The sequence below is a fragment of the Lissotriton vulgaris genome, unplaced genomic scaffold (assembly GCF_964263255.1).
Source record: "Lissotriton vulgaris unplaced genomic scaffold, aLisVul1.2 SCAFFOLD_1745, whole genome shotgun sequence".
Taxonomy (NCBI): Eukaryota; Metazoa; Chordata; class Amphibia; order Caudata; family Salamandridae; genus Lissotriton; species Lissotriton vulgaris.
In genome coordinates, this window is record NW_028254451.1 from 308,392 (window position 1) to 336,096 (window position 27,705).

The 27,705-nt window shown below is 55.1% G+C and overlaps 1 protein-coding gene across 2 annotated transcripts in view; it reads right to left on the minus strand.

The window, feature by feature from the left end:
• Positions 1 to 27,705, minus strand: part of LOC147659528 (transmembrane protein 121-like) — a 116,906-nt gene that overhangs the window by 5,514 nt on the left and 83,687 nt on the right. For both annotated transcript variants that reach the window (XM_086951670.1, XM_086951671.1), the window contains exon 2: positions 3,478 to 3,583. In XM_086951670.1, coding sequence (XP_086807796.1) covers positions 3,478 to 3,583 — 106 coding nt within the window. The remainder of the gene's footprint in view (positions 1 to 3,477; positions 3,584 to 27,705) is intronic.

Sequence of the window (27,705 nt, forward strand, 5' to 3'; positions counted from 1 at the left end):
CACTAGATAGACGTATGCATGCACTTACTCTGTTTTGTCAATACTCGGGCTACATCATCAACTGGAACAAGTCCCTGAATAATCGCCTCCACGGAGGTGCACCGCGACTGCCCCGTGATTGCGAGGCTTGCATTGTCACGGGTGGGTTTCTCTATTTAGAGCCTTACATCGCCACTGACCCTGACGTACACTAAATTAATAGCTTAGACCTTCCACTCACGCGCCTGCGATGCAATGATAAACAGTCGAGGGCTCTGCCTCTATCATCATTCAATAAAGCTGCCTTATTTAAAATGATGGCGTTGCACAGTTTTCTCTACGCGCTACGTAAAGTGTGGCTCACCGGTTAGAGGAGGCAGTCCCTGATGCAGAGGTCAGACCCGGGACCAGGGTTAAATCCCCGACGCGGCAGGGCCTTGAGCTCAAAATGTCCACGGACTTGATAATTCTCGCCTTGGTGCCTACTCAAATCGTGGGTCCCACTCTGCAACTCTGGGCAATAGCTTGCTTAATCTCCACTACGGCCCCACCACGATGGGATGCTTGGTCTTCCCTTGGGGATGCCTAGTAGGGGTAATCTCGCAGGGGAAAGGCCAGGACGGGTTCCCAAAGCAAGCGCCTTGAGACCTTACGGTGAAAGGCGCTATGTAAGAACGTATGATTTACGATTTACGATTACCCAGTCCCTGGAACCTATTTTAGGGCGATAGAGACTGAAACCTGTGCTCTACTCTGGGATGGTGGCCCTGCGCCTTTAGCCATTAAAAAGCTGTCGAGAGGCTGGTACGATGGTGAAATTGCCCTGCCTGATATTCAAAATTAATACTGGGTGGCGCAGCTTACGGCTGTCAATCACTGGGTTCTTCTTCCTACAGGGGGGCCAGTTCATCTTATGGATAGGCAGATCATACAACCAGGGGGGCTACCTCAGGGCCATTTGTAGGTAAATGTATGTGTCTTGTAAAGCGCACTGCTGCCCTGAGGCGTCGTGGCGCTGTGGACCGCTGGGGAATCCGTCCTGGCTATCCCTGTGAGATGGTCCCTACTGGGTATCTCCAAGGTGAAACCAGGCATCCCCGGCGAATGTGGGGGCCGTTGTAGAGATGAGGCAAGCTAATGCCCAGAGTTGCCGAGTGTGATCCCTGGTTAGAGTAGGCACCGAGGCAAGAATTATCGAGTCCGCTGACCCTGTTCCACGACCCTGCCACGTCGGGAATTGAACCCTGGTCCCGGGCCAATGTCTGCTTCCGGGTCTGCCGCCTCTAACCAGTGAGCCACACCACTACATTTGTGGCTGGTTGCGCTGCACATCCTTCCCAGGTCTAACGGCAGTCACACTTACCCTCTGGCACATCATACTGAATACACTGGGCGGGGAGATAGGATTACTCAGGCCACCCTCCTGTGGGACACTGCACATCTGGGCACACTGAAGAAACAGCCGGGTTCTGACAAATATGATCTTATTGGTCTTTCCTGGCTGGGGCACCGGTGGGCACAGGGAGGGGTGATCCTGTTTGTTGAACTACAAAGCGAGTACCTCCTCGCACCCACTGAAACCTATCGCGACTTGCAAATATGACATGCATTGCAGAAGGCGCTCCTGAGGGGAGAGGACCTCCCTGAAACATCACAGCTTGAAGATAGACTATTGGGTGAGCAGATGCCCTGAAAGGCAATCTCCCTAACTTATCGAAAACTGATAAATAACTACCCGATACCCTAACTGGGCAATGGGAGCTGACCCTGGAGGCCTGGAGGATGACCAGTGACCCGAGGCCTTGGTATACCCCGGGAGGGGGCTATAAGGTCCAGGTTCCGCCTACTGCAATCAAAGATTCTACATAAATACTACTTTGCATGCACTATTATGGTAAAGACGGGAAGGGCCATGGCCGCATTGTCATAGGAACTACGGCCAGGTGGGAGCGATTTTCCACATGATATGGAGTTGTCTGGCTATCCCGCAGTACTGGGAGTCAGTGTTTACTTGTCTTAATAACATTTGTGGGAGCAGCATGGTAGCCTCTGCAAAGGGGCGGCTTTTGCATGTCTGGGATGCACCCGACCTTACCCGATGACATTGGGGCTGACGGTGGCTAAGAGCAATATTGTAGGCCTGGGTGGTAAACTTTGCTCCATTCACGGAGTTTGCATAATTTCTGCACTTCGCACTCCACGGAGCTCGCGGAGTGCAGAAAACTCCACTTTGCGATGTGCAGCGGAGTTTTTCCCCCACTCGTGATCGCATACGGTAAGGTCACGAGCACTAGGAGGTGCTCGGGTAGAATTTCTTTTCTACCCGGGCTGCAGGAATACCAGCACAAACTGTAGTTCGCACTGCACTCCGCCACTAGCGGAACTTCAAAGAGATTTTTTGTAACCTTGCGGAGTTTTGCAAAGCAAAACTCAGCGAGCTACGCCCAGGCCTGCAAAATTTGCGCTTATGGAAGGCGTTTCAAGCACCGCAACTGGGAGATTGGGAGCAGGGCAAGGACTGGTGCATGTAACGGGGTAGGTGGTTTGTGAGGCAAGGGCTGTCCAAAAAAGGGCTACAATATGGTGGAAGTGGAATGATTACTTCGGGGGTCTGTTCGCCTCCGTTGAGAGTGCTTGTTTAGCGGCCTTATGCATGGCTCGCTCGGGCTCTAAGGCCTCTTTGTGGAAAGCGGAGGGGGGGGGGATAGGCGGTGCTAATGGCTGGAGGGGAAATAGATTTTGTTTGACTGTGACTCAGTGCTGCAGCGCATTACAGACAGATATAAAAAGCCCTGTAGTTTCCAAGCACTGATGTGCTCTGTCTGCCAAATCCCAACACACTCCCTAACCTTGTGTTCTTTCCTGCAAACCTTGCCGTTCGTCCTATCTGAAACCCCGCTGTCATATCTTCGAGTGCCAGCACTCCTCTCTTGCAAACCCACTGTCCTAATGTCTCAATCCTGCTTTTATGCGCTCCAAGCCCCACTGTCATCTCTTGCAAACCCACTGTCCTATGTTCCCATTCCCGGTACCATATTTTCCAGGTCCTGCTGTCATCTCCTGTAAACCTACTGTCCTAATTACTCATTTCTGCTGCTTCGGTTCCAACTCAAGCTCCTCTGTCACCTCTTGCTAACTCACTGTCCTGTTTTCCCTTCCATGCTGTCGTGTTCCAAGCACCGGTGTCACCTCTTTTGAACACCCCAGTCCTATTTTCCCTCCCATGCTGTCGTGTTTCAAGCCCCACTGTCACGTCCAGCAACCCTCCTGTCCTACTCTCCCATTCCTGCAGTCATGTGACTCAAGCTCCTCTGTCACCTCTTGCTAACTCACTGTCCTATTTTCCCTTCCATGCTGTCATGCTCTCCAAGCCCCACTGTCACCTCTTCCAATCCCCCTGTCTTAGTTTCCCCTCCTCTCCTCTCCCATGAAACCCCTCCCCTTCTGGACTCCTCTGCCATTCCAGCCCCTCCCAGTCCACTACCATTCCACACTCACCTGTATTTCCTCCGCCGAGGAGGGGGCCCCTGTTTCTTCCCAAACTCCGCGCTGGGCTTGGCCTCTCCCCTGCCAGCTCGGATTTCTGACGCCGACTGTTCGATTTCTGTAAGAATTGGATTGGGCAATGCTTGTTAGACAGAGGAAGGTGAGTTTACACACGCATGCTGCTCCCTACATTGAATCACTTCTCCAATTGGCTGCTGGCTTTCAGAGCAAGACCCCTCCCTAAAGGGATCCAGAGGTGGGCTACACAGGGCGGTGTAAAATGCAGTGGCCCCTTCCAGTTAGGTTTTGTGTCTGTGTATGACCATTTCTACTCCTTTGAAAGCAATGTATGGTTAAAAAAGGTAAACTTACTGCCTACACTGACATCTACTCATACCAGCAGAAAGAAATGTGCACTTCTTTTACACGAGCGAGCCTTTCCGCGTGCACGCCTCGGTGCTTTCCATTTCAGAAGATCAGCTGAACAGAAGCCTGGTCTGTGTATTGATAAGTGGTATTAAGATCTGCTCCTCACGAGGAAGCACCGCTCAGGATGTGCTCATGATGTTATGTCTTCGTGACATTAGCGGTCCTGAGCTCCAGCCATTAAATTAAATTTCACCCCTGATAAAAGGGCTTTTCTGGCTAAACCCCATAAAAATGATGTTTTTGTGATACCTGCTGAGTCTTTTGGCGTGCGTCTTTGGGATCAGACTCAACGCTGCTGGGACAGATGTACAAATTGTGTTTTATAGCCCCAGTACCCATGTCTTGCATTTTGTTCATCGATTAAGTAAATTGGTGTCGGATTGTAGTATTACCGGGAGTTTTAGTTTGGGTATGAATCCCCCCAAGAGATGCTCAAGGCTAAATGTATTAGTATAGCATCATACGGGGCGGGTAAATGGGGCCATGCAAAATGTACGGAGCTACAATTGGTGGAAAATGAGATTGAGGTATCTGCTAGCCACACCCAAAAGCGCTTCTACGTTTGTTTGCCATGCTGAGTTGGGAGCCCCGTTTCTTAACAACTTAGGGGCCTATCCTCAAAGGCCGGTGTTAAAATTATCATCACCTTTGCGTCCGTTTTTGGAGGAAAAGTGGCAATAATTTTATCGCCCTATCAGCATGGACACGCTAACGCATGAATCCATGCTTTAGCGCCCATTTTCATTTCGCCTCACCTCGCATCTCTAATGAGATGCGAGGTAGGCGTTCCCGTGAGAAATACAGCAGAAATAATCGCCAACGAAGGATCTCCCTGTCAACAAGGGAAACGCTAACCGGCCTAGCGACATTTAAAGTAGTGCTAACTGGCTATTTCGCCGGTTCCTTACGCCTGCTAATTTTTGGACTTAGCCATGTTTAACATGGGAGGTGGATCGTCATGCGGAATCCACATCTGCTTTTCACCAATGTTTTTACTGTCGCTGTTTTTTTATCGCAGGTAATCCTGCGATATTGCTCCTTATCGCCGCTATTGCTAGGATTTCTATCGCCTCGGCGATGCGCATTGCTGATCGTGCCCTCACCGGGCGATAGAATTCGGCGATAGGCCCGCGTTATTATTGTGCATGCTAAATACGGCCAGCGATAATTTTTGCTGGCCGTTGATGATATGCCCCTCTATCAGGATCCAACCTATTTTACTTCGACACAAAGTCTGGACATCAGAAAACCTAAAGATTGGTCCTCGAAGCTCGGAAATTGTCCATGTGACAATATTACGATACAGAGCACTATGCAAGTCGTACTTTTTTGTAAATTTTATAATAAGCGGATGAAGCACTCTTTTTAAGCCTTCTAAAGCCCTTACAGTTTACTCAATGCCCCCGGCGCACCTCTTTCTACAATCATGGCCCGCCATTTTGTCCTTTTTTTTTATGGGCGCTTTATATGCTAGAAAGAACATTTGTATAGATGACAGGACTAATTCTGCTTGATATTAGATTAGCAATCACTAGATTCATGATGTTTTAATAACTGGTTATTATTTTATACGATACTAGCAGCCCGTCCCGACGTTGTCCGGGTATGAATTGCTGCCGGCCAGTAGTATATTGTTTTGTAGGATTTCGTTTAGATAGCATTTCTTATCTGTGACAGGCCTGTGAAACGCTCCGATTCACAGGGCACTGCTGATGCACTTAAGAGTGCGCGTTTAGTAGTGTGTAAACTCGAGTTTCCCTACTTGATTTTTCCTTGCAATATTATATAGCGCGAACTCGACAACATGACATGAGCACAATTTACATTACAGAAGAACACATTCATTTATGGTAGGCACGGGGAGACAAAGCGATTTGCCTGTAATCACAGGATGTTGAGCTGATGCCGAGATTCTAACGTAGCTCCCCATCTCTAAAGTTCGCAATTCTAGAACTTGTGGTGGGAGGTGCGTCTAAAAGTGTATGTCGGTGCTGGCCATGAATGAGAGAGACCTGTGCATTTTTCAAATGGGTGGTGAAAAAATATGAGTATGTTGCTGGAGATGTGGGCCGCCATGCCAACAATGTACTTACCGAGGGAGGGTAAACACCCATTATTCCGCAACTTTCTTTCCGCATACCATCACTCCGCATACTTTCATTACGAAAGTACCATGACTCCGCAATGCCATTATAACGCATGGCATTGCATTTTGTATGCTTTTACCACGCATACATTTACAACTAAATTAGTTGTAAATGCATGAATGGTAAAAGCATGTTTTTTTTAAATGTTTGGATAAGGTAAGTATGGGTATAGGGGTATATGTTTTGGGGTACAGAGGTATATGTTTTGGGGTGTTTGGGTATTTTAAGGGTTCAGATATAGTTTTGGGTTATGGGGTACAGGGATAGTTTTAGGGTTTAGGGATAGGTATGGGTTTTGGGGTACAGGGGTATTTTAAGGGTTCAGGGCTAGGTTTGGGTTTTGGGGTATAGGCGTATTTTTAGGGTTCAGGGGTAGGTTTGGGTTTTGGGGTACAGGGGTATTTTAAGGGTTCAGGGCTAGGTTTGGGTTTTGGGGTACAGGGGTATTTTTATGGTTCAGGGCTAGGTTTGAGTTTTGCGGTACAGGGGTATTTTAGGGTTATGGGGTAGGTTTGGGTTTTGGGGTACAGGGTTATTTTTAGGGTTCAGGGCTAGGTTTGGGTTTTGGGGTACAGGGGTATTTTTAGGATTCAGTGGTGGGTTTGGGGTACAGGGGTATTTTAAGGGTTCAGGGCTAGGTTTGGGTTTTGGGGTACAGGGGTATTTTAGGGTTCAGTGGTAGGTTTGGGTTTAGGGGTACTGTGGTATTTTTAGGGTTCAGGGCTAGAATTCGGTTTTGGGGTACAGGGGTATTTTTAGGGTTATGGGGTAGGTTTGGGTTTTGAGGTACAGGGGTATTTATAGGGTTCAAGGCTAGGTTTGGGTTTTGGGGTACAGGGGTATTTTTAGGGTTTAGGGATAGGTTTGGGTTTTGGGGTACAGGGTATATTTGTAGGGTTAAGATGGGTTATTGTTTAAGGGTGTTGGGGTATTTTAAGGAGTAAGGGTGGGTTATGATTACGGGGTGCAGGGGTATTTAAAAGGGAGCAGGGTGGGATTAACACACAATATGAGACATGGCATGAAGGACGGAACGTACCACATGCCCCCAGCGTTTGTCACACCCCCAGCACACGCCCACGGCACCACGCAGACACGCCCACAAGGGACTACTTTGCTGGCACGGTTCTTTTACCTTTGAAATGTATATCGTGGGCGTCTGCATAGCCTATGTCCTTCTGCTGCAACTGCCCTTTCCAACGCTGTATTGGGGGTTGTGATTGGTGCTGTGGTTCCTGAGATTACCCGCCTCAAAGGTTTGGGCTCTCTCGTTAATATATTAGTATGGATACTTCATAAACTATGGATTTTAACAAAAATATTAATAATCTGTTAGTATGAATAATAATAAGAGATGTGAATGGGATTGTCTCGCGGGCCCTGAGCGGAGGTTTTTACACTCCATCTCTTCTCTTAAACAGAATGCATAAAACGTACGCCGGCGGCATAAATAACGATCAATAGGATTGACAAATACTTAAATGAAATAAAAAGAATTGATTTTAAAATGTATTGCTGTAAATGACGTCGGATTTTTATTGTATTTTTATGTACCTCTTTTGGTGTGCTTTTATGGTCCTATTTATTTAGATCGAATAAAGTTGGTACTACTACTTTGAATAAACCTATAAGGTTTGAGCTGGGATCCCGGTTTGCATAAGTGATTTGATTCTTCTGGGCCTCACAAGGTTTTAGGAAGACTCAAAAAGTCCTAATCCTACTCTCAACACTTCTTATCTGGATTTCCCCAGTAGTTTTCTGCCAATTGGGTTTACATTTTGATGTAAAGGTTTTGCAATTTTTCTGTTTTTTGGGTGGAATTCAGTGCAATAGGTGCAGTGTTTTTGGGGCCGGACTGCTGCTCCCGCAAGGCCAGAGAGACCCCTCCTTACAAGAGTCTGGTAGGTTTATGTATTATTTAATTTATAAAGCTCGCAAGGCTTCTTGGCACTGTAATACAGCTCTATCCCTGCTAAGACAGAGACATAGGCATCACCCTTTCTAGCCTGAGTACCTATGCATTGCGTTTGTTCGTCAATTTAAATAAATTGGTGTTGGATTGTCGTATTACCTGGATTTTATTCTAGCTATCTCTTGAACAGTCGGTGGCATATGTACAAGCCCCTATCGCCACAGGAACGTCACTCTTAGTGACTTCACTCATTGTAAATATGTTATTATTATTATTATTATTATTATTATTGGGACATTTATTGAGCGCTGCGCTTACGCACACCGGCGTGTCCACGCGCTGAAAGTGGGAGTAGGCAGATGACAGGGAGCACAGAACAGCACGGGCCATTATTTGCTATAAAGATAGGTTTTTAATTTAGCCCGAAATCTGGCCTCATCTAGTTCCAGACGCAGGTCCGTTGGCAGTTTGTTCCAATTAGTTGCCGCCAAGTGTCTGAAAGACCTGCCTCCCATGCGGGCCTTCTTAATTCTTGGGGTCTTCAATAGGCCACCCCCTGTTGATCTAAGCGCCCGTGTTGGTATGTACGCTTTGATCAGATTCGTCAGGGGGGCGGGTGCCCTGCCATTCAGAATACGATGACAGGTACAGAGAGCTTTGTACTCCACTCTTCTCCTTACGGGGAGCCAGTGTAGCTGCTGGAGGGCCGCCTTAGATGGCGCCCTTTTTGGCAGTCTGAGTATCAGACGTGCTGCCGCATTCTGTTGCATGTTGCATGTTGCATCGCTGTGCTTCAGAAGTGCCCCAGCGTGTCGCAGCCAAAGGGTTTAGGTGCCACACTGCTGCACTTCCTTGTCGATCCGCCCCATGGAAAGGCCGCCTGCGCCATCAGTACGTCATGAAAAGTGACATACTGGTGGCACAGGGGCCCCCAAATATGTTCATTTCACCCCCCGCCAGCCACCTGCAGGGGGCCCTCCACCCAGTGATGCTGTGATGTGTCCCTACATCCCAAGCCACCTGCAAGGGGGCCCTCCTCCCTGTGGTGCTGTGATGTCCCCCCTTCCACCTGCAAGGGGGCCTCCCACCCCGTGACGCTCTGATGTACCCCCTCCCCCCTTGCAGCTGGCAGAGTCTGCCCACACTGCAGCTGCACCAAGAGCCAAGGTTCCTTGAGGACAGCGCTGTTCCCATTGGATGCTTCTCGGCAACCATGCAAATGAGGCAGCGCTGATCCCTGGGAACAGAAGCACATTCATCACAGTCGTTGCCGCACTCACTCCAAACACAAACAGGACTATTTTAACGTGCCTTCGGAGGGTTTGTGCAACGAGATCGGTGCGTCAGTGTACGGCTCGCCACTGACCTCTGCACTGCCTTGGCCCCATCCTACCCTATCCTTGGGTATGAGCCGACGGGCCAGGAAGGGACAAGCATACAGAAATACTTAGTGCCGATAGCAGCAACCCCCCCTGGTTAGCCCTAATTGGTCGAGCTACACAAAATAATCAGTCCACACAAGTTTGGTTGGAAAACAGTTTGCTTCAGGTTTATTATATGCAAGGAGTATGCCAACGTGGTGGGTTAACTTACGGGTGATCCAAGGGCAGGCAGCGGTGACCGACCTGAGCTGCCCTGCCTTGCCTGCCTGATGAGCCACACTGCACCGTGGCCAACCCCATCGGTGCTACCATTTGTGTGGCGAATCTCCCCCTTGAACACCATCGACCACCAGTCCATGACTTTACTCACACCTTTTTAGGGGCGGAGCGTAGCAAGACAAGCCCTCAGTTACTCAGGCTTACAACCTCTTGAGGGACTAGCGGGCGTCAGTCCATGACTTTACTCACACCTTTTTAGGGGCGGAGCGTATTTAAGACAAGCCCCCGGTTACTCAGGCTTACAACCTCTCAAGGGACTAGCGGGGCACCAACATTTTTCAACCAGGTCCTGCCAGGAAGACTCCTGGAATTTGGCATAAGGCACCCTATTGTGCTCCTGAAAGGATGTCCCTATGTACCAATCAGCCTCCGGATCGCCCTGTAACTCCGCCAATGCCCAGTCATATCTGGGGTCTCCCCATCATGGCAGGCTCTATATCCTCTTGCAACCTGCGGTTACCAGTCCTTCTACTGGACAACTCCTTTCTACATCTGACATGCGCGCCCCGTCCCTATCAGGGGAACCATGTGGTGTTTACACCAAAGATGCAACGCCTGACTTACCCAGCCTACTTATTTGCTTTGATTTTGAATTAGAATGGAACCTCGCCCTCCGGCTTGGTGGGCTTGTGCAGGTCTTTTTGACCATAACATAGGAAAGTCCGATGGCCTCCCGGGAAGCTGGGAACTAACGTTCTCTTCTTTAACCACAGCTTTATTTAACCATTTGTAGGAATGTTCCATAGCCTCCCCGGAAGTTGAGAACTGCTGTTCTCTTCTTTAACCACCATTCCGGTGATGTCCCTACGGCACCCTCAGTGCCCATATGGCCCTACTGGGTAGGGATGTCGGAACATTTCTGTACCCCTCACCGCCCAGTCCCGCATAGTGGAGTTTGCCTCCAAGGCCAGCAGTATATTTGTTAACGAGTTATTGCTAACACCATACCCTTCTCTCTCCCACTGACCTCAGCTTGTACGGGAGTACAGAGCCGGCAAAATGAATACCCCGTGGGGAATTTAAAACTACTGCGCTCTTCGTAACCACTGCTCTGCCTGATATACCAACGTGCACAGAGTGCAAATTTGGACATTTGCCTTTGGGGTAGACTAGGGGGGGGGGGTAAGTTCCCCCAAGGGAACTCCTAATATCCTGTTACATATCAAGTTTTTCTTGCATGCAAAACTCATCAGTCTGCCTTCGATCGTCAGATGCTGTGTCGCCGTGCTGGTGTCCCCACCCTGGTGTCTGTAGCCCATAGGCAGATTTTGCTAAAGGTATACCAGGGTGTCGAAAAATATGCCACTGCTAAAGCTTTTGGATTTGTGCGGACAGGGAGTGAACCTATGAACAAATTTACCTACACCTTGTCGAATTCGAATGCACGCTGTGTTCTTGTAATTGTCAGCATTTGTGCTCCGAACCCTCGTTTCTCCACCCTGTTGGAGTTACTGCACACTTTTAGAATGACAAACTTACGCAACCCACCCGGCTGAATGACTCTCATGTTTACAGACTGCACATCTTTTATAGCCATGGGCAAAAGGAAAACCTATTTAAAACCCACTCTATTTACAGGTCCCTGCCACTGTACCCTTCTGCCCATAGCTAGGCAAATGTAACGTCTATTGCACTGCAGATCCCTCCGCCATACCCTCTATTGTGAGAAGGAGGGGGGCTGCACCCCAGTATTCTGCTTCATTTCATGTCCATATTGCATGCAAGCCCCTCACCCTCTGACTGCGATATTTATCTCCTGTGTCGCCGTGCTCATGTCCCCACCGTATCGCACGTCGTCCAATTCCAAACTTCTGCTAATGTGCACCAGCGAGCAGACAAGTGGGAAGGGGGAAGAGGAGAACAGCATGTACAGATACCTGTCTCTCTTGAATATTGGGAATGCCAGATGTTTTTTTAATACATTGTCAACGTTTTGTGTCTTAATCCAGTGTTTGCCAAACTTTTGGAACCGCCGTCCACTTGTTAGAGACAAGTTCCACAACCCGCCTCGCTGCAATGGCGATGAGGCGGGTAATCGTTGCCTGTGTCACACTTCCGGAGTGTGCAATTGTGCAAAATCTCTTGCTTTCCCCACTGCTGCGTGAGCCCGGAACATTCTGATATTTATTTACATTTTCCGATTCTGGCTGTAAAATGGAATGAGATTGCAAGAACCAATCCGAGAGAAATACATTTTAGCATCTTCTGTTAGGGGTCATTAGGCCATGTTATCAAGAAAGGGCGACAAATTATCGCCTCTTTTATCGGCAGGAAATTGCTGATAAAGCGGCGATAGTGGGATTGATAATATGCCCTTGTGAATTCCCGTAGCAGCCCAGATTAACACCTAAATGCTCTCCACCCCTCATATCCTCTGCAATAATGACAGCGCCGCTCGCTGCTTCCCACGGTGCGGCGACATTATGTCGGAATCCAACAGTTGCAGTTTTGTGTTTTGGCGCTGTCCCCCTTTATGTGGATGCTCCTGGAACCCCTCTGCCTCACGTGCATGACGGAGGTACATAGTCCAGCTCACATGACGTACATGCATGTGACTCAAGACAAACTAGGCCCAACTGGACGTGCTGCTACTGGCCAAGTCTTGCCGCTGAGGGTGGGGGAGGCATGTCTATACCATCGATGCTCCCGTTGATATAAGGTGTGTTTACATGCCCTGCCCAAATGGCCCCCCAAGACCAAATGGCCCCCCAAGACCATTATCTATTGTTGTGTGTCCCCTTATTGTACCTGTCGGCACAACGTCTGATTGGATGGCCTTAAGTAATGGATGCCCCTATACCCCGCTTGTGTAAATTGTGTGATCCTCTGCAATAGTCTGAATTTTTACTTGTACCTTCATTTGAGATAAGGGCACCTTGAAATGCATGTGGTCAAGACCTCCACTGTATAAAACTTTCTCTCGTGGTTGAATATTGAGCTATAATGTTCTTCATCTATCGTAACAACCCCGGGGGTTCCTGTTCGATGCCCTCTGAGGGAGGCCAGTCAGGCCCTCTGAGGGAGGCCAGTGATGCCCCCTGAGGGAGGCCAGTGATGCCCTCTGATGGAGGCCAGTAATGCCCCCTGAGGGAGGCCAGTGATGCCCTCTGATGGAGGCCAGTGATGCCCCCTGAGGGAGGCCAGTGATGCCCTCTGATGGAGGCCAGTGATGCCCCCTGAGGGAGGCCAGTGATGCCCCTGAGGGAGGCCAGTGATGCCCCCTGAGGGAGGCCAGTGATGTCCTCTGATGGAGGCCAGTGATGCCCCCTGAGGGAGGCCAGTGATGCCCACTTAGGGAGGCCAGTGATGCCCCCTGAGGGAGGCCAGTGATGCCCTCTGATGGAGGCCAGTGATGGCCACTGAGGGAGGCCAGTGATGCCCTCTGATGGAGGCCAGTGATGCCCACTTAGGGAGGCCAGTGATGCCCCCTGAGGGAGGCCAGTGATGCCCTCTGATGGAGGCCAGTGATGGCCACTGAGGGAGGCCAGTGATGCCCTCTGATGGAGGCCAGTGATGCCCACTGAGGGAGGCCAGTGATGCCCTCTGAAGGAGGCCAGTGATGCCCACTTAGGGAGGCCAGTGATGCCCCCTGAGGGAGGCCAGTGATGCCCTCTGATGGAGGCCAGTGATGGCCACTGAGGGAGGCCAGTGATGCCTATGAGGGAGGCCAGTGATGCCCCCTGAGGGAGGCCAGTGATGCCCTCTGATGGAGGCCAGTGATGGCCACTGAGGGAGGCCAGTGATGCCCTCTGATGGAGGCCAGTGATGTCCACTTAGGGAGGCCAGTGATGCCCCCTGAGGGAGGCCAGTGATGCTCTCTGATGGAGGCCAGTGATGGCCACTGAGGGAGGCCAGTGATGCCCTCTGATGGAGGCCAGTGATGGCCACTGGGGGAGGCCAGTGATGGCCACTGAGGGAGGCCAGTGATGGCCACTGAGGGAGGCCAGTGATGGCCACTGAGGGAGGCCAGTGATGCCCTCTGATGGAGGCCAGTGATGGCCAATGAGGGAGGCCAGTGATGCCCCCTGATGGAGGCCAGTGATGGCCACTGAGGGAGGCCAGTGATGCCCTCTGATGGAGGCCAGTGATGCCCACTTAGGGAGGCCAGTGATGCCCCCTGAGGGAGGCCAGTGATGCCCTCTGATTGAGGCCAGTGATGGCCACTGAGGGAGGCCAGTGATGCCCTCTGATGGAGGCCAGTGATGCCCACTTAGGGAGGCCAGTGATGCCCCCTGAGGGAGGCCAGTGATGCCCTCTGATGGAGGCCAGTGATGGCCACTGAGGGAGGCCAGTGATGCCCCCTGAGGGAGGCCAGTGATGCCCTCTGATGGAGGCCAGTGATGCCCTCTGATGGAGGCCAGTGATGCCCACTTAGGGAGGCCAGTGATGCCCCCTGAGGGAGGCCAGTGATGCCCTCTGACGGAGGCCAGTGATGGCCACTGAGGGAGGCCAGTGATGCCCCCTGAGGGAGGCCAGTGATGCCCTCTGATGGAGGCCAGTGATGCCCTCTGATGGAGGCCAGTGATGCCCACTTAGGGAGGCCAGTGATGCCCTCTGAGGGAGGCCAGTGATGCCCTCTGATGGAGGCCAGTGATGCCCTCTGAGGGAGGCCAGTGACGCTCTCTGAGGGAGGCCAGTGATGCCGTCTGAGGGATGCCAGTGATGCCCTCTGGGGGATGCCAGTGATGGCCACTGAGTGAGGCCAGTGATGCCCACTTAGGGAGGCCAGTGATGCCCCCTGAGGGAGGCCAGTGATGCCCTCTGATGGAGGCCAGTGATGCCCTCTGAGGGAGGCCAGTAATGCCCCCTGAGGGAGGCCAGTGATGCCCTCTGATGGAGGCCAGTGATGCCCCCTGAGGGAGGCCAGTGATGCCCTCTGATGGAGGCCAGTGATGCCCCCTGAGGGAGGCCAGTGATGCCCCTGAGGGAGGCCAGTGATGCCCCCTGAGGGAGGCCAGTGATGTCCTCTGATGGAGGCCAGTGATGCCCCCTGAGGGAGGCCAGTGATGCCCACTTAGGGAGGCCAGTGATGCCCCCTGAGGGAGGCCAGTGATGACCTCTGATGGAGGCCAGTGATGGCCACTGAGGGAGGCCAGTGATGCCCTCTGATGGAGGCCAGTGAGGCCCACTTAGGGAGGCCAGTGATGCCCCCTGAGGGAGGCCAGTGATGCCCTCTGATGGAGGCCAGTGATGGCCACTGAGGGAGGCCAGTGATGCCCTCTGATGGAGGCCAGTGATGCCCACTGAGGGAGGCCAGTGATGCCCTCTGAAGGAGGCCAGTGATGCCCACTTAGGGAGGCCAGTGATGCCCCCTGAGGGAGGCCAGTGATGCCCTCTGATGGAGGCCAGTGATGGCCACTGAGGGAGGCCAGTGATGCCTATGAGGGAGGCCAGTGATGCCCCCTGAGGGAGGCCAGTGATGCCCTCTGATGGAGGCCAGTGATGGCCACTGAGGGAGGCCAGTGATGCCCTCTGATGGAGGCCAGTGATGCCCTCTGATGGAGGCCAGTGATGCCCTCTGATGGAGGCCAGTGATGCCCACTTAGGGAGGCCAGTGATGCCCTCTGAGGGAGGCCAGTGATGCCCTCTGATGGAGGCCAGTGATGCCCTCTGAGGGAGGCCAGTGACGCTCTCTGAGGGAGGCCAGTGATGCCGTCTGAGGGATGCCAGTGATGCCCTCTGGGGGATGCCAGTGATGGCCACTGAGTGAGGCCAGTGATGCCCACTTAGGGAGGCCAGTGATGCCCCCTGAGGGAGGCCAGTGATGCCCTCTGATGGAGGCCAGTGATGCCCTCTGAGGGAGGCCAGTAATGCCCCCTGAGGGAGGCCAGTGATGCCCTCTGATGGAGGCCAGTGATGCCCCCTGAGGGAGGCCAGTGATGCCCTCTGATGGAGGCCAGTGATGCCCCCTGAGGGAGGCCAGTGATGCCCCTGAGGGAGGCCAGTGATGCCCCCTGAGGGAGGCCAGTGATGTCCTCTGATGGAGGCCAGTGATGCCCCCTGAGGGAGGCCAGTGATGCCCACTTAGGGAGGCCAGTGATGCCCCCTGAGGGAGGCCAGTGATGACCTCTGATGGAGGCCAGTGATGGCCACTGAGGGAGGCCAGTGATGCCCTCTGATGGAGGCCAGTGAGGCCCACTTAGGGAGGCCAGTGATGCCCCCTGAGGGAGGCCAGTGATGCCCTCTGATGGAGGCCAGTGATGGCCACTGAGGGAGGCCAGTGATGCCCTCTGATGGAGGCCAGTGATGCCCACTGAGGGAGGCCAGTGATGCCCTCTGAAGGAGGCCAGTGATGCCCACTTAGGGAGGCCAGTGATGCCCCCTGAGGGAGGCCAGTGATGCCCTCTGATGGAGGCCAGTGATGGCCACTGAGGGAGGCCAGTGATGCCTATGAGGGAGGCCAGTGATGCCCCCTGAGGGAGGCCAGTGATGCCCTCTGATGGAGGCCAGTGATGGCCACTGAGGGAGGCCAGTGATGCCCTCTGATGGAGGCCAGTGATGCCCACTTAGGGAGGCCAGTGATGCCCCCTGAGGGAGGCCAGTGATGCCCTCTGATGGAGGCCAGTGATGGCCACTGAGGGAGGCCAGTGATGCCCTCTGATGGAGGCCAGTGATGGCCACTGGGGGAGGTCAGTGATGGCCACTGAGGGAAGCCAGTGATGGCCACTGAGGGAGGCCAGTGATGGCCACTGAGGGAGGCCAGTGATGCCCTCTGATGGAGGCCAGTGATGGCCACTGAGGGAGGCCAGTGATGCCCCCTGATGGAGGCCAGTGATGGCCACTGAGGGAGGCCAGTGATGCCCTCTGATGGAGGCCAGTGATGCCCACTTAGGGAGGCCAGTAATGCCCCCTGAGGGAGGCCAGTGATGCCCTCTGATGGAGGCCAGTGATGGCCACTGAGGGAGGCCAGTGATGCCCTCTAATGGAGGCCAGTGATGCCCACTTAGGGAGGCCAGTGATGCCCCCTGAGGGAGGCCAGTGATGCCCTCTGATGGAGGCCAGTGATGGCCACTGAGGGAGGCCAGTGATGCCCCCTGAGGGAGGCCAGTGATGCCCTCTGATGGAGGCCAGTGATGCCCTCTGATGGAGGCCAGTGATGCCCACTTAGGGAGGCCAGTGATGCCCTCTGAGGGAGGCCAGTGATGCCCCCTGAGGGAGGCCAGTGATGCCCTCTGAGGGAGACCAGTGATGCCCTCTGAGGGAGGCCAGTGACGCCCTCTGAGGGAGGCCAGTGATACCCCCTGAGGGAGGCCAGTGATGCCCCCTGAGGTAGGCCAGTGATGCCCTCTGAGGGAGGCCAGTGATGCCCCCTGAGGGAGGCCAGTGATGCCCTCTGAGGGAGACCAGTGATGCCCTCTGAGGGAGGCCAGTGACGCCCTCCGAGGGAGGCCAGTGACGCTCACTGAGGGAGGCCAGTGATGCCCTCTGAGGGAGGCCAGTGATGCCCTCTGAGTGAGGCCAGTGACCCCCTCTGAGGGAGGCCAGTGATACCCCCTGAGGGAGGCCAGTGATGCCCTCTGAGGGAGGCCAGTGATGCCCTCTGAGGGAGGCCAGTGATGCCCCCTGAGGGAGGCCAGTGATGCCCTCTGAGGGAGGCCAGTGATGCCCTCTGAGGGAGGCCAGTGATGGCCACTGAGGGAGGCCAGTGATGCCCTCTGATGGAGGCCAGTGATGCCCACTTAGGGAGGCCAGTGATGCCCCCTGAGGGAGGCCAGTGATGCCCTCTGATGGAGGCCAGTGATGGCCACTGAGGGAGGCCAGTGATGCCCTCTGATGGAGGCCAGTGATGGCCACTGGGGGAGGTCAGTGATGGCCACTGAGGGAAGCCAGTGATGGCCACTGAGGGAGGCCAGTGATGGCCACTGAGGGAGGCCAGTGATGCCCTCTGATGGAGGCCAGTGATGGCCACTGAGGGAGGCCAGTGATGCCCCCTGATGGAGGCCAGTGATGGCCACTGAGGGAGGCCAGTGATGCCCTCTGATGGAGGCCAGTGATGCCCACTTAGGGAGGCCAGTAATGCCCCCTGAGGGAGGCCAGTGATGCCCTCTGATGGAGGCCAGTGATGGCCACTGAGGGAGGCCAGTGATGCCCTCTGATGGAGGCCAGTGATGCCCACTTAGGGAGGCCAGTGATGCCCCCTGAGGGAGGCCAGTGATGCCCTCTGATGGAGGCCAGTGATGGCCACTGAGGGAGGCCAGTGATGCCCCCTGAGGGAGGCCAGTGATGCCCTCTGATGGAGGCCAGTGATGCCCTCTGATGGAGGCCAGTGATGCCCACTTAGGGAGGCCAGTGATGCCCTCTGAGGGAGGCCAGTGATGCCCCCTGAGGGAGGCCAGTGATGCCCTCTGAGGGAGACCAGTGATGCCCTCTGAGGGAGGCCAGTGACGCCCTCTGAGGGAGGCCAGTGATACCCCCTGAGGGAGGCCAGTGATGCCCCCTGAGGTAGGCCAGTGATGCCCTCTGAGGGAGGCCAGTGATGCCCCCTGAGGGAGGCCAGTGATGCCCTCTGAGGGAGACCAGTGATGCCCTCTGAGGGAGGCCAGTGACGCCCTCTGAGGGAGGCCAGTGACGCTCACTGAGGGAGGCCAGTGATGCCCTCTGAGGGAGGCCAGTGATGCCCTCTGAGTGAGGCCAGTGACCCCCTCTGAGGGAGGCCAGTGATACCCCCTGAGGGAGGCCAGTGATGCCCTCTGAGGGAGGCCAGTGATGCCCTCTGAGGGAGGCCAGTGATGCCCCCTGAGGGAGGCCAGTGATGCCCTCTGAGGGAGGCCAGTGATGCCCTCTGAGGGAGGCCAGTGATGCCCACTGAGGGAGGCCAGTGATGCCCTCTGAGGGAGGCCAGTGATGCCCTCTGAGGGAGGCCAGTGACGCCCTCTGAGGGAGGCCAGTGATGCCCTCTGAGGGAGGCCAGTGATGCCCCCTGAGGGAGGCCAGTGACGCCCTCCAGTGACGCCCTCTGAGGGAGGCCAGTGATGCCCCCTGAGGGAGGCCAGTGATGCCCCCTGAGGGAGGCCAGTGATGCCCTCTGAGGGAGGCCAGCGATGCCCCTTGAGGGAGGCTAGTGATGCCCTCTGAGGGAGGCCATTGATGCCCTCTGAGGGAGGCCAGTGATGCCCTCTGAGGGAGGCCAGTGATGCCCCCTGAGGGAGGCCAGTGATGCCCCCTGAGGGAGGCCAGTGATGCCCTCTGAGGGAGGCCAGTGATGCCTCCTGAGGGAGGCCAGTGATGCCCTCTGAGGGAGACCAGTGATGCCCTCTGAGGGAGGCCAGTGACGCCCTCTGAGGGAGGCCAGTGATACCCCCTGAGGGAGGCCAGTGATGCCCCCTGAGGTAGGCCAGTGATGCCCTCTGAGGGAGGCCAGTGATGCCCCCTGAGGGAGGCCAGTGATGCCCTCTGAGGGAGACCAGTGATGCCCTCTGAGGGAGGCCAGTGACGCCCTCTGAGGGAGGCCAGTGACGCTCACTGAGGGAGGCCAGTGATGCCCTCTGAGGGAGGCCAGTGATGCCCTCTGAGTGAGGCCAGTGACCCCCTCTGAGGGAGGCCAGTGATACCCCCTGAGGGAGGCCAGTGATGCCCTCTGAGGGAGGCCAGTGATGCCCTCTGAGGGAGGCCAGTGATGCCCCCTGAGGGAGGCCAGTGATGCCCTCTGAGGGAGGCCAGTGATGCCCTCTGAGGGAGGCCAGTGATGCCCACTGAGGGAGGCCAGTGATGCCCTCTGAGGGAGGCCAGTGATGCCCTCTGAGGGAGGCCAGTGACACCCTCTGAGGGAGGCCAGTGATGCCCTCTGAGGGAGGCCAGTGATGCCCCCTGAGGGAGGCCAGTGACGCCCTCCAGTGACGCCCTCTGAGGGAGGCCAGTGATGCCCCCTGAGGGAGGCCAGTGATGCCCCCTGAGGGAGGCCAGTGATGCCCTCTGAGGGAGGCCAGTGATGCCCCTTGAGGGAGGCCAGTGATGCCCTCTGAGGGAGGCCAGTGATGCCCTCTGAGGGAGGCCAGTGATGCCCTCTGAGGGAGGCCAGTGATGCCCCCTGAGGGAGGCCAGTGATGCCCCCTGAGGGAGGCCAGTGATGCCCTCTGAGGGAGGCCAGCGATGCCCCTTGAGGGAGGCCAGTGATGCCCTCTGAGGGAGGCCAGTGATGCCCTCTGAGGGAGGCCAGTGATGCCCACTGAGGGAGGCCAGTGATGCCCTCTGAGGGAGGCCAGTGATGCCCCCTGAGGGAGGCCAGTGATGCCCCACCAAGAGTAATTCTGTAAGTGAGGTGGGTAAGTGATACACGCTGCTGATGCTGGTAAAACGCCAGTTTCCAATTACAACAAGCGAGTTTTACCGAGTGCTTCAGACCGTCGGTCACCTCAGCGCTGAGATTGGCCGGCGCACCTATCTGCATGCTTTGCTGTATTAACCGGAACAAGGAAGTGGCCAATCAGAGGCGCTGGTGTCAAGCCTGCAAGCATTGTGGGTGGCTGTGCTAATCCTTACATGTATTTGCGGACACGGTCACCTGAAGGGTGTCTTGGCGCTGACTACCGATGTTTCTTGATACCAGGTTCAGTGGTACTTCTTTTATTGACCCCAGAAGGATGAAAGGCTGAGTAGAACCGCCGTTATGTGAACAGGCTGCGAAAAATGCACCTTCCACTCTCTCTTTTCTCTCTGTTTTAAGCCAATATTGAAGCATAAACGTATGAGGCCTGTGCCGAAGAAAACCTCGGATTTAAACCAGAGAGCCACATGACACCTTTTGGAAACCTAGAAAGAGCAGCGAACAGAGGTGGAGTTATTAACTACGGCGCTTATTAATTAGGCCTGGGCGGCAAATTCCGTTCCGTTTGCGGAATTTACTGAATTTGGGTACTTTCACGTTCTGCGGAGAACGCAAAATTGCCCGTAATTCTGCGTTCTGCGACTTAGCGAAATATTTTGCTCGATCTTGTTCTCAAATGCGTGTTTGCGAGATATCCCCCCCCCCCCCGAGCACGCAAACAGCGATTGCACACAGTAAAAAAGCATTGCGAACAAGCAATTCCGCGTGTTTGCAGAATTCCTGCGTGTTTGCTGAGATTTTTTACAGTTTTGAGGAGATTTGCCTAACGCGATTACGCAAATTCCGCTCACCCCTATTTTAATTTCACTCAACAATGATGTTACTTGAAGTTAAAAAAAGGGTCTGAAACCCGTCTTCCCACCTATCCTGATCGAAAACCATAATCCACACTGAAAAAAATTTCAGCCCTTCACGCTGTGCCCACCTGGCCAACGCGATGATGCTCAGTTATCTTCATTAAGGAGCAGTCAGGCCAGCTGTTTTATTAAAGATGTTGCCATAGGAGAGCGGGGAGCTTGCAAAACACATCTGACAAAGCTGCTGAGCTGCAGTGCCTGGAGGCACCGGGGTTGGGGTTCAGGGAAGAGCTGCAGGCAGTGTGCCAGACCATGCCACAGGCGGTGCCTGCTGAGCTGCAGTGCCCGGGGCAGCAGGGCAGGGCTCAAGGACGAGCTGCAGGCAGTGTGCCAGCCTGTGCCACAGGCGGTGCCTGTTGAGCTGCAGTGCCCGGGGGCAGCGGGGTTGGGGTTCAAGGAAGAGCTGCAGGCAGTGTGCCAGACCATGCCACAGGCGGTGCCTGCTGAGCTGCAGTGCCCGGAGGCAGCAGGGCAGGGCTCAGGGAGGAGCTGCAGGCAGTGTGCCAGCCTGTGCCACAGACGGTGCCTGCTGAGCTGCAGTGCCCGGAGGCAGCAGGGCAGGGGCTCAGGGACGAGCTGCAGGCAGTGTGCCAGCCCCTGCCACAGACGGTGCCTGCTGGGCTGCAGTGCCCGGGGGCAGCAGGGCAGGGGCTCAGGGAGGAGCTGCAGGCAGTGTGCCAGCCTGTGCCACAGACAGTGCCTGCTGGGCTGCAATGCCCGGGGGCAGCAGGGCTCAGGAAGAGCAGCAGGCAGTGTGCCAGCCCCTGCCACAGACAGTGCCTGCTGGGCTGCAGTGCCCGGGGGCAGCAGGGCCAGGGCTCAGGGAGGAGCTGCAGGCAGTGTCCCAGCCTCTGCCACATACAGTGCTGCTGGGCTGTAGTGCCCGGGGGCAGCAGGGCTGGGGCTCAGGGAAGAGCTGCAGGCAGTGTGCCAGCCCCTGCCACAGACGGTGCCTGCTGAGCTGCAGTGCCCGGGGGCAGCAGGGCAGGGCTCAGGGGAGAGCTGCAGGTAGTGTGCCAGCCTGTGCCACAGACAGTGCCTGCTGAGCTGCAGTGCCCTGGGGCAGCAGGGATGGGGCTCAGGGGAGAGCTGCAGGCAGTGTGCCAGCCCATGCCACAGACAGTGCCTGCTGAGCTGCAGTGCCCGGGGCAGCAGGGCAGGGCTCAGGGGAGAGCAGCAGGCAGTGTGCCAGCCCATGCCACAGACAGTGCCTGCTGAGCTGCAGTGCCCTGGGGCAGCAGGGATGGGGCTCAGGGGAGAGCTGCAGGCAGTGTGCCAGCCCATGCCACAGACAGTGCCTGCTGAGCTGCAGTGCCCGGGGCAGCAGGGCAGGGCTCAGGGGAGAGCAGCAGGCAGTGTGCCAGCCCATGTCACAGACAGTGCCTGCTGAGCTGCAGTGCCCTGGGGCAGCAGGGATGGGGCTCAGGGGAGAGCTGCAGGCAGTGTGCCAGCCCATGCCACAGACAGTGCCTGTGTTGAGCTGCAGTGCCCGGGGCAGCAGGGCTGGGGCTCAGGGGAGGGCTGCAGGCAGTGTGCCAGACCATGCCACAGGCGGTGCCTGTAGGGCTGCAGTGCCCGGGGGCAGCAGGGCAGGGCTCAGGGGAAAGCAGCAGGCAGTGTGCCAGCCCATGCCACAGACAGTGCCTGCTGAGCTGCAGTGCCCTGGGGCAGCAGGGATGGGGCTCAGGGGAGAGCTGCAGGCAGTGTGCCAGCCCATGCCACAGACAGTGCCTGTGTTGAGCTGCAGTGCCCGGGGCAGCAGGGCTGGGGCTCAGGGGAGGGCTGCAGGCAGTGTGCCAGCCCATGCCACAGACAGTGCCTGCTGGGCTGCAGTGCCCGGGGGCAGCAGGGCAGGGCTCAGGGAGGAGCTGCAGGCAGTGTGCCAGCCCATGCCACAGACAGTGCCTGCTGGGCTGCAGTGCCCGGGGGTAGCAGGGCTGGGGCTCAGGGGAGGGCTGCAGGCAGTGTGCCAGCCTGTGCCACAGACAGTGCCTGCTGGGCTGCAGTGCCCGGGGGCAGCAGGGCAGGGCTCAGGGAGGAGCTGCAGGCAGTGTGCCAGCCTGTGCCACAGACAGTGCCTGCTGGGCTGCAGTGCCCGGGGGCAGCAGGGCTGGGGCTCAGGGAGGAGCTGCAGGCAGTGTGCCAGCCTGTGCCACAGACGGTGCCTGCTGAGCTACAGTGCCCGGGGGCAGCAGGGCTGGGGCTCAGGAAGAGCTGCAGGCAGTGTGCCAGCCTGTGCCACAGACGGTGCCTGCTGGGCTGCAGTGCCCGGGGGCAGCAGGGCAGGGCTCAGGGAGGAGCTGCAGGCAGTGTGCCAGCCTGTGCCACAGACGGTGCCTGCTGAGCTGCAGTGCCCGGGGGCAGCAGGGCAGGGCTCAGGGGAGAGCTGCAGGCAGTGTGCCAGCCTGTGCCACAGACAGTGCCTGCTGGGCTGCAGTGCCCGGGGGCAGCAGGGCATGGCTCAGGGGAGAGCAGCAGGCAGTGCAGGGAGGGGGGACCTACTTTTCTGCCCCTTTATTTATGGCCGGTGTCGGCTCCTTTTCCTCCGAGTGCAGAGAAGCGAAGACGGAGCCTCCGAGCGGCTGATTTACGGTGCAATCCCGGCAAGGACAGGCCTGGCAGTGCCTCCTGGGAGAGCTGCGGCTGATGGCGCCCTCCCTCCCCTCCCCCTCCATCACCCCTCCTCCATCAGAGAGGAGGCTGCAAGCACCATCAGCTTCAGCAGCTGTGCCTCCTCCAGGCTGGGCCAACCCTTCTCCCTGGGCTAATCCCGGCTCCTCTGTCTGAGGTGAAGACATGTGACCCTGGGCACATCTAAATATGAACTACATCTGGGGTCTCCAACCTCTTCTGTCCTGAGAGCGCCTTATGTTCAATGAAACTCTCTGAGAGCTTCTAATATTAACAGCTTTGTAATAGTGGCCCCGTGCCAAGGTTTCTGGCCGTTTACCACCAGCCATCACCAGCCACCACCAGCGCACCGGGCACGGTGCCCTCAGGATGGTGAAAGGTTGTCTCAGTATGAAATGCTTCTTCATGGGTAAAACCTAACAGCCAAGGCTGCAACGCCTCTGTTACCAGGGTAATAACATTTGTAAAAAAAAAGTCTCCTCAATGTCACATGATTTATCCCTCAAATATCAGCTTTAAATATATTTTGGAAATTCAACCATGTCCTTGAATGATCAGCTCATGAGTTATGAAAATAAATACATTTAATCTCAAATGCATCCTCTCACTCGGGTATGCACAAAGGGGCAGATTAACGAGGTCTGGCGCGTCTCAGCTGAGGTGCGCCAGAAGAGTTGCGACGCATCTGCCCACTCGTGCGCCACCACTGGGCGCACCATGGTGTTCGGATGGGCATATGCGTGACGCATCCCCCCGGCGGAAATCCGGCGCATTGCTGGAGTTGCGTCACAAGCGCGACGCAGCTCCAGCAAGGCTCGGGGGCGCCCTATCCCTAACATTCTGCGTCAATCCTTATGCCTGCTTCAAGCAGGCGCAGGGGTTTGACGCCGCACGGCCTTAAAAGTGACTGAGTGAAATCTTGGCCAATTTTAGGAGGCGTTCCTGCTCCGGAACGCCCCCCCCACTCCTGCGCCATGACGCAGGGCTTTACAATGTGACTCATCTCCCAGATGCGTGACGTTGTAAATACCCCGCAGCATGGCGCTGGCTTTGCGTCGCTGCTGTGTCACAAAAGTGACGCAACAGCAGCGTAAAGGAGGCGCAAGGGGCTTGTAAATCTGCCCCAAGCAGTGGGTTCTAATGTAGCAGACTGGGATACACACAGGAGGCCGACCCCAGGGAGGCGGAGAGCTGCTCTCAGACACGAGACGACTGATATGCACCCCATGGGCTCTTTAACTCAAACAAATCTTGACAAAACCATTGTAGGAGAGTAGGGTCTGCTATCCTATGGTCACCCCAATTTTTGCTTTTTGCTTCACTGGTTTTCGACTTACTGAGGCTGTGGGCCTGCTAATCAGACCCCCAGCCTGCTGTTCTCTCTCTAAATTTATAATACATGTGCTATAGGTACATACCACAATTGGAAATGGACTCCTTGTCAGCCCCTGTACCATGCACTATAGGTGCTCAGGGCATAGGTGCCACCAAGGCCTACCAGGGGCTGAAGCATAGCTTTTGCCACCCCTGGCTGGTTCTTAAATTGACACAACTGGCTGATCACTCAGCTGGGGCAAGTGGGTGTAATCACCCCTTGCTTAGATATAGTATACCTACATCTAAACCTATATCTGGACACATATATAACCTGTGAGCCACTCCTATGGAAGGCCTCATCAATCCTGGAGGCAGAGTGCGTGGTTTTATGTGAGATGGAGCTCTGGCATGAGCTGAGCCTGTCTGCAGCTGTCGGGAACAACTCCCTAAGCTGATCCGGGATAATGCCATACCATATACTCTTAAGCGCCTTATAATCCTCGCGGTTATATAGCAACTTTGGTTTGGCTTTATCAAAACATGTCGTGTAAGGTGTCATACGAATTGGAATACTACCCCCTCGCCAGTTCTGGCGACGGGGGTAGCATTCCACCCTTCTAGAGGGAGAAGACATGTTACTTTACTGAAACGCGGTTGATTTAAAATGAGCCTCAGATCCACAAAATGGATGCCCCTGCCACAGACACGGGTCTGGCCTCCTGCTGCTGACCGAAACCCGGCAGAGGAGGCCTGGCCAAAGAGTTTCCTGTCACAGGGCGGTGTCAAACCACCCCAGACAGGAGATAGTGGATTGGAGTAGGGAGGTTTCAAAGAAACCAGACACTGCCTGGGGAGCACAAGGCTGCCCCTTGCAGGATCCGGCCAAACCGGTTCTGGGGCCTCCCAGCCCCTGTCCCAGCGCGGCCAGGATCAAAGGAGAGGGGTGTAACCACCCCCTTCCTGGGTCCCACCCATAGGAGGGGACCTAGCAGGATGTCCAACCCCCTAGATTCGAATAAGAGGGGGAGCAGTCCCAACGGACTTCAGATCATCCTGAAGAAACATAAGAAACGAAATCTGGACCCTTCGACTTTCTACACGACGTGAGAAGACTGAAGAATCTCCCTTGTGGTCAAGGAGTGACCACCCTGTGCAAACAGGCACCATCCAGCCCTCGACCCTTGCTTTGTTGCAGTTCCCGCCGGAACTCGAGCGACAGAGATCGACGAGATCAAGCTTGCCTGCCTTCTACCTGCCCGATCCACAGTCCCTGCAGAGCTGAGACCCGTGGAGGCGACCGGAAGCGTGGGGCACGCCATCTTGAAAAGGCCACGAGACGCTGACCGTGCAGCCCACGAGTGATCCTCGAAGCTATGCACCGGGGTTTGAGAAGCCCCAGCCCCGAGCTCCACTTGCACCAAAGCTCACCCCTCCACACTCGACGAGTGCTGCGTGGGGCCCTTCTGCTTGTGTGCGCTCGACGCGTTGGCCCGGTCACTTGCCAGCTGGCTTGTGGCCCCTGTGCCGACGAAATCTGAAATACGACTTGCTTTTCTGGTTGCTCCAGATCTGCACCAGCTCCTGTGAAAAGGAGCACCCACTCTGACCCTCCTGGTTCGAGTGATAAGCAATCTCCCGGTTCCGCGTGGATTGCTTTTGCCAAGTGCTGTTTGCTGCAATCTTGAAGCCGACGGTGCTGACGGCGAGAGCCTACGTGGGACAGATCGTGACCTGCTCCTGGACGTCGCAGATGCCCCAGAGCCCACGTGACAGCGGAGAGAAGCCTATCAACAACCGCCTGATTGCGCCCGACATTGCCTGGTTCCGTCCTGGTTCCACCCTGGTCACTGCTGAGTGACCCAGACTCTGTCCCCTCTGCTTTCAGGTACTTTTCTACTTCGATCCACCCTTGGATCGCACCGGACACTTCTGCTTCACAGCGCCTGCAGCTGCAACAGCTCCAAGCACCAAGAACCTGCGTGACAGAACCCGACGCCACTTCGACCCTGTGCACCCACGGCCTGTGGGTGAGGTAACTTTGCAACGCCGGTGTCCTTACACTGGTACACACCTCTAGGGTCTGTGTCTAAAGTTTTGTGTTCCTAGGTTCAGCGGAAGTATCATTTAATTCACTTTAACTAACTTTTACGCACCATTGACATTACATTGGTGCGCGCCGCACTTTCCGTGCTGCACCCGTCTCCTGTGGGCTACTCCCGACTTCTTCATTGCTTGTCCTGACTGCTCCCAGCGAATCTCTAGGCCCTAGGCCTAACCATTGTTCGATAAGTATTACTTATACCATTTTTTTAGTATATGGTCTGAGTGGCCCCCCGCCCTCAGCCATAATTGTGCCAACTTTATATGTTTAACAGTGCTTTTGATTTAACGCTTGTGCCCCTTTCCTCATAAAGAGTACTGGGGAGTAATTTAGAAATAAATACATATATTTTTACAATATATACTTGTGTGGTGTCCTTTCATTTGATTACAGGATTGTATGTGGTAAAACAGCTCGCTTAACACGACCTCTTAAGTTAAGCCTTTAAGGCTGCTTAGTCCATGCTACCATTAGGATAGCTTGTCTACAAGGTTGACTTACAACCTGACATCTTTGGGGTTTGTTTGGACTGATACCCAGTGGTTCCAGAATTGGAAACACTACATATCAGGCCAACTTCTCACATTGGTGTGCAGCGGTGCGGATTTGAGCTTGCTGTTTGTTTTACCATTGCAATCTTTATCAAATTGAAAGATCACATCAAGTACCTCTAGGTACATATAAATCAAAAGCTTAGCATATTAAGTTCTACTGAACTTAGTAGTTGTAGATAAAAGGGATTAGCACACCCTGACTACAACTCACTAGCAAGGTACAGTAGGAAACCACTTAGTGTAGGTAAGTGCACCACTTACACCTCACTAGCAGTCTTGTCTGATACAGGTAGACCCTCAGGTTCTG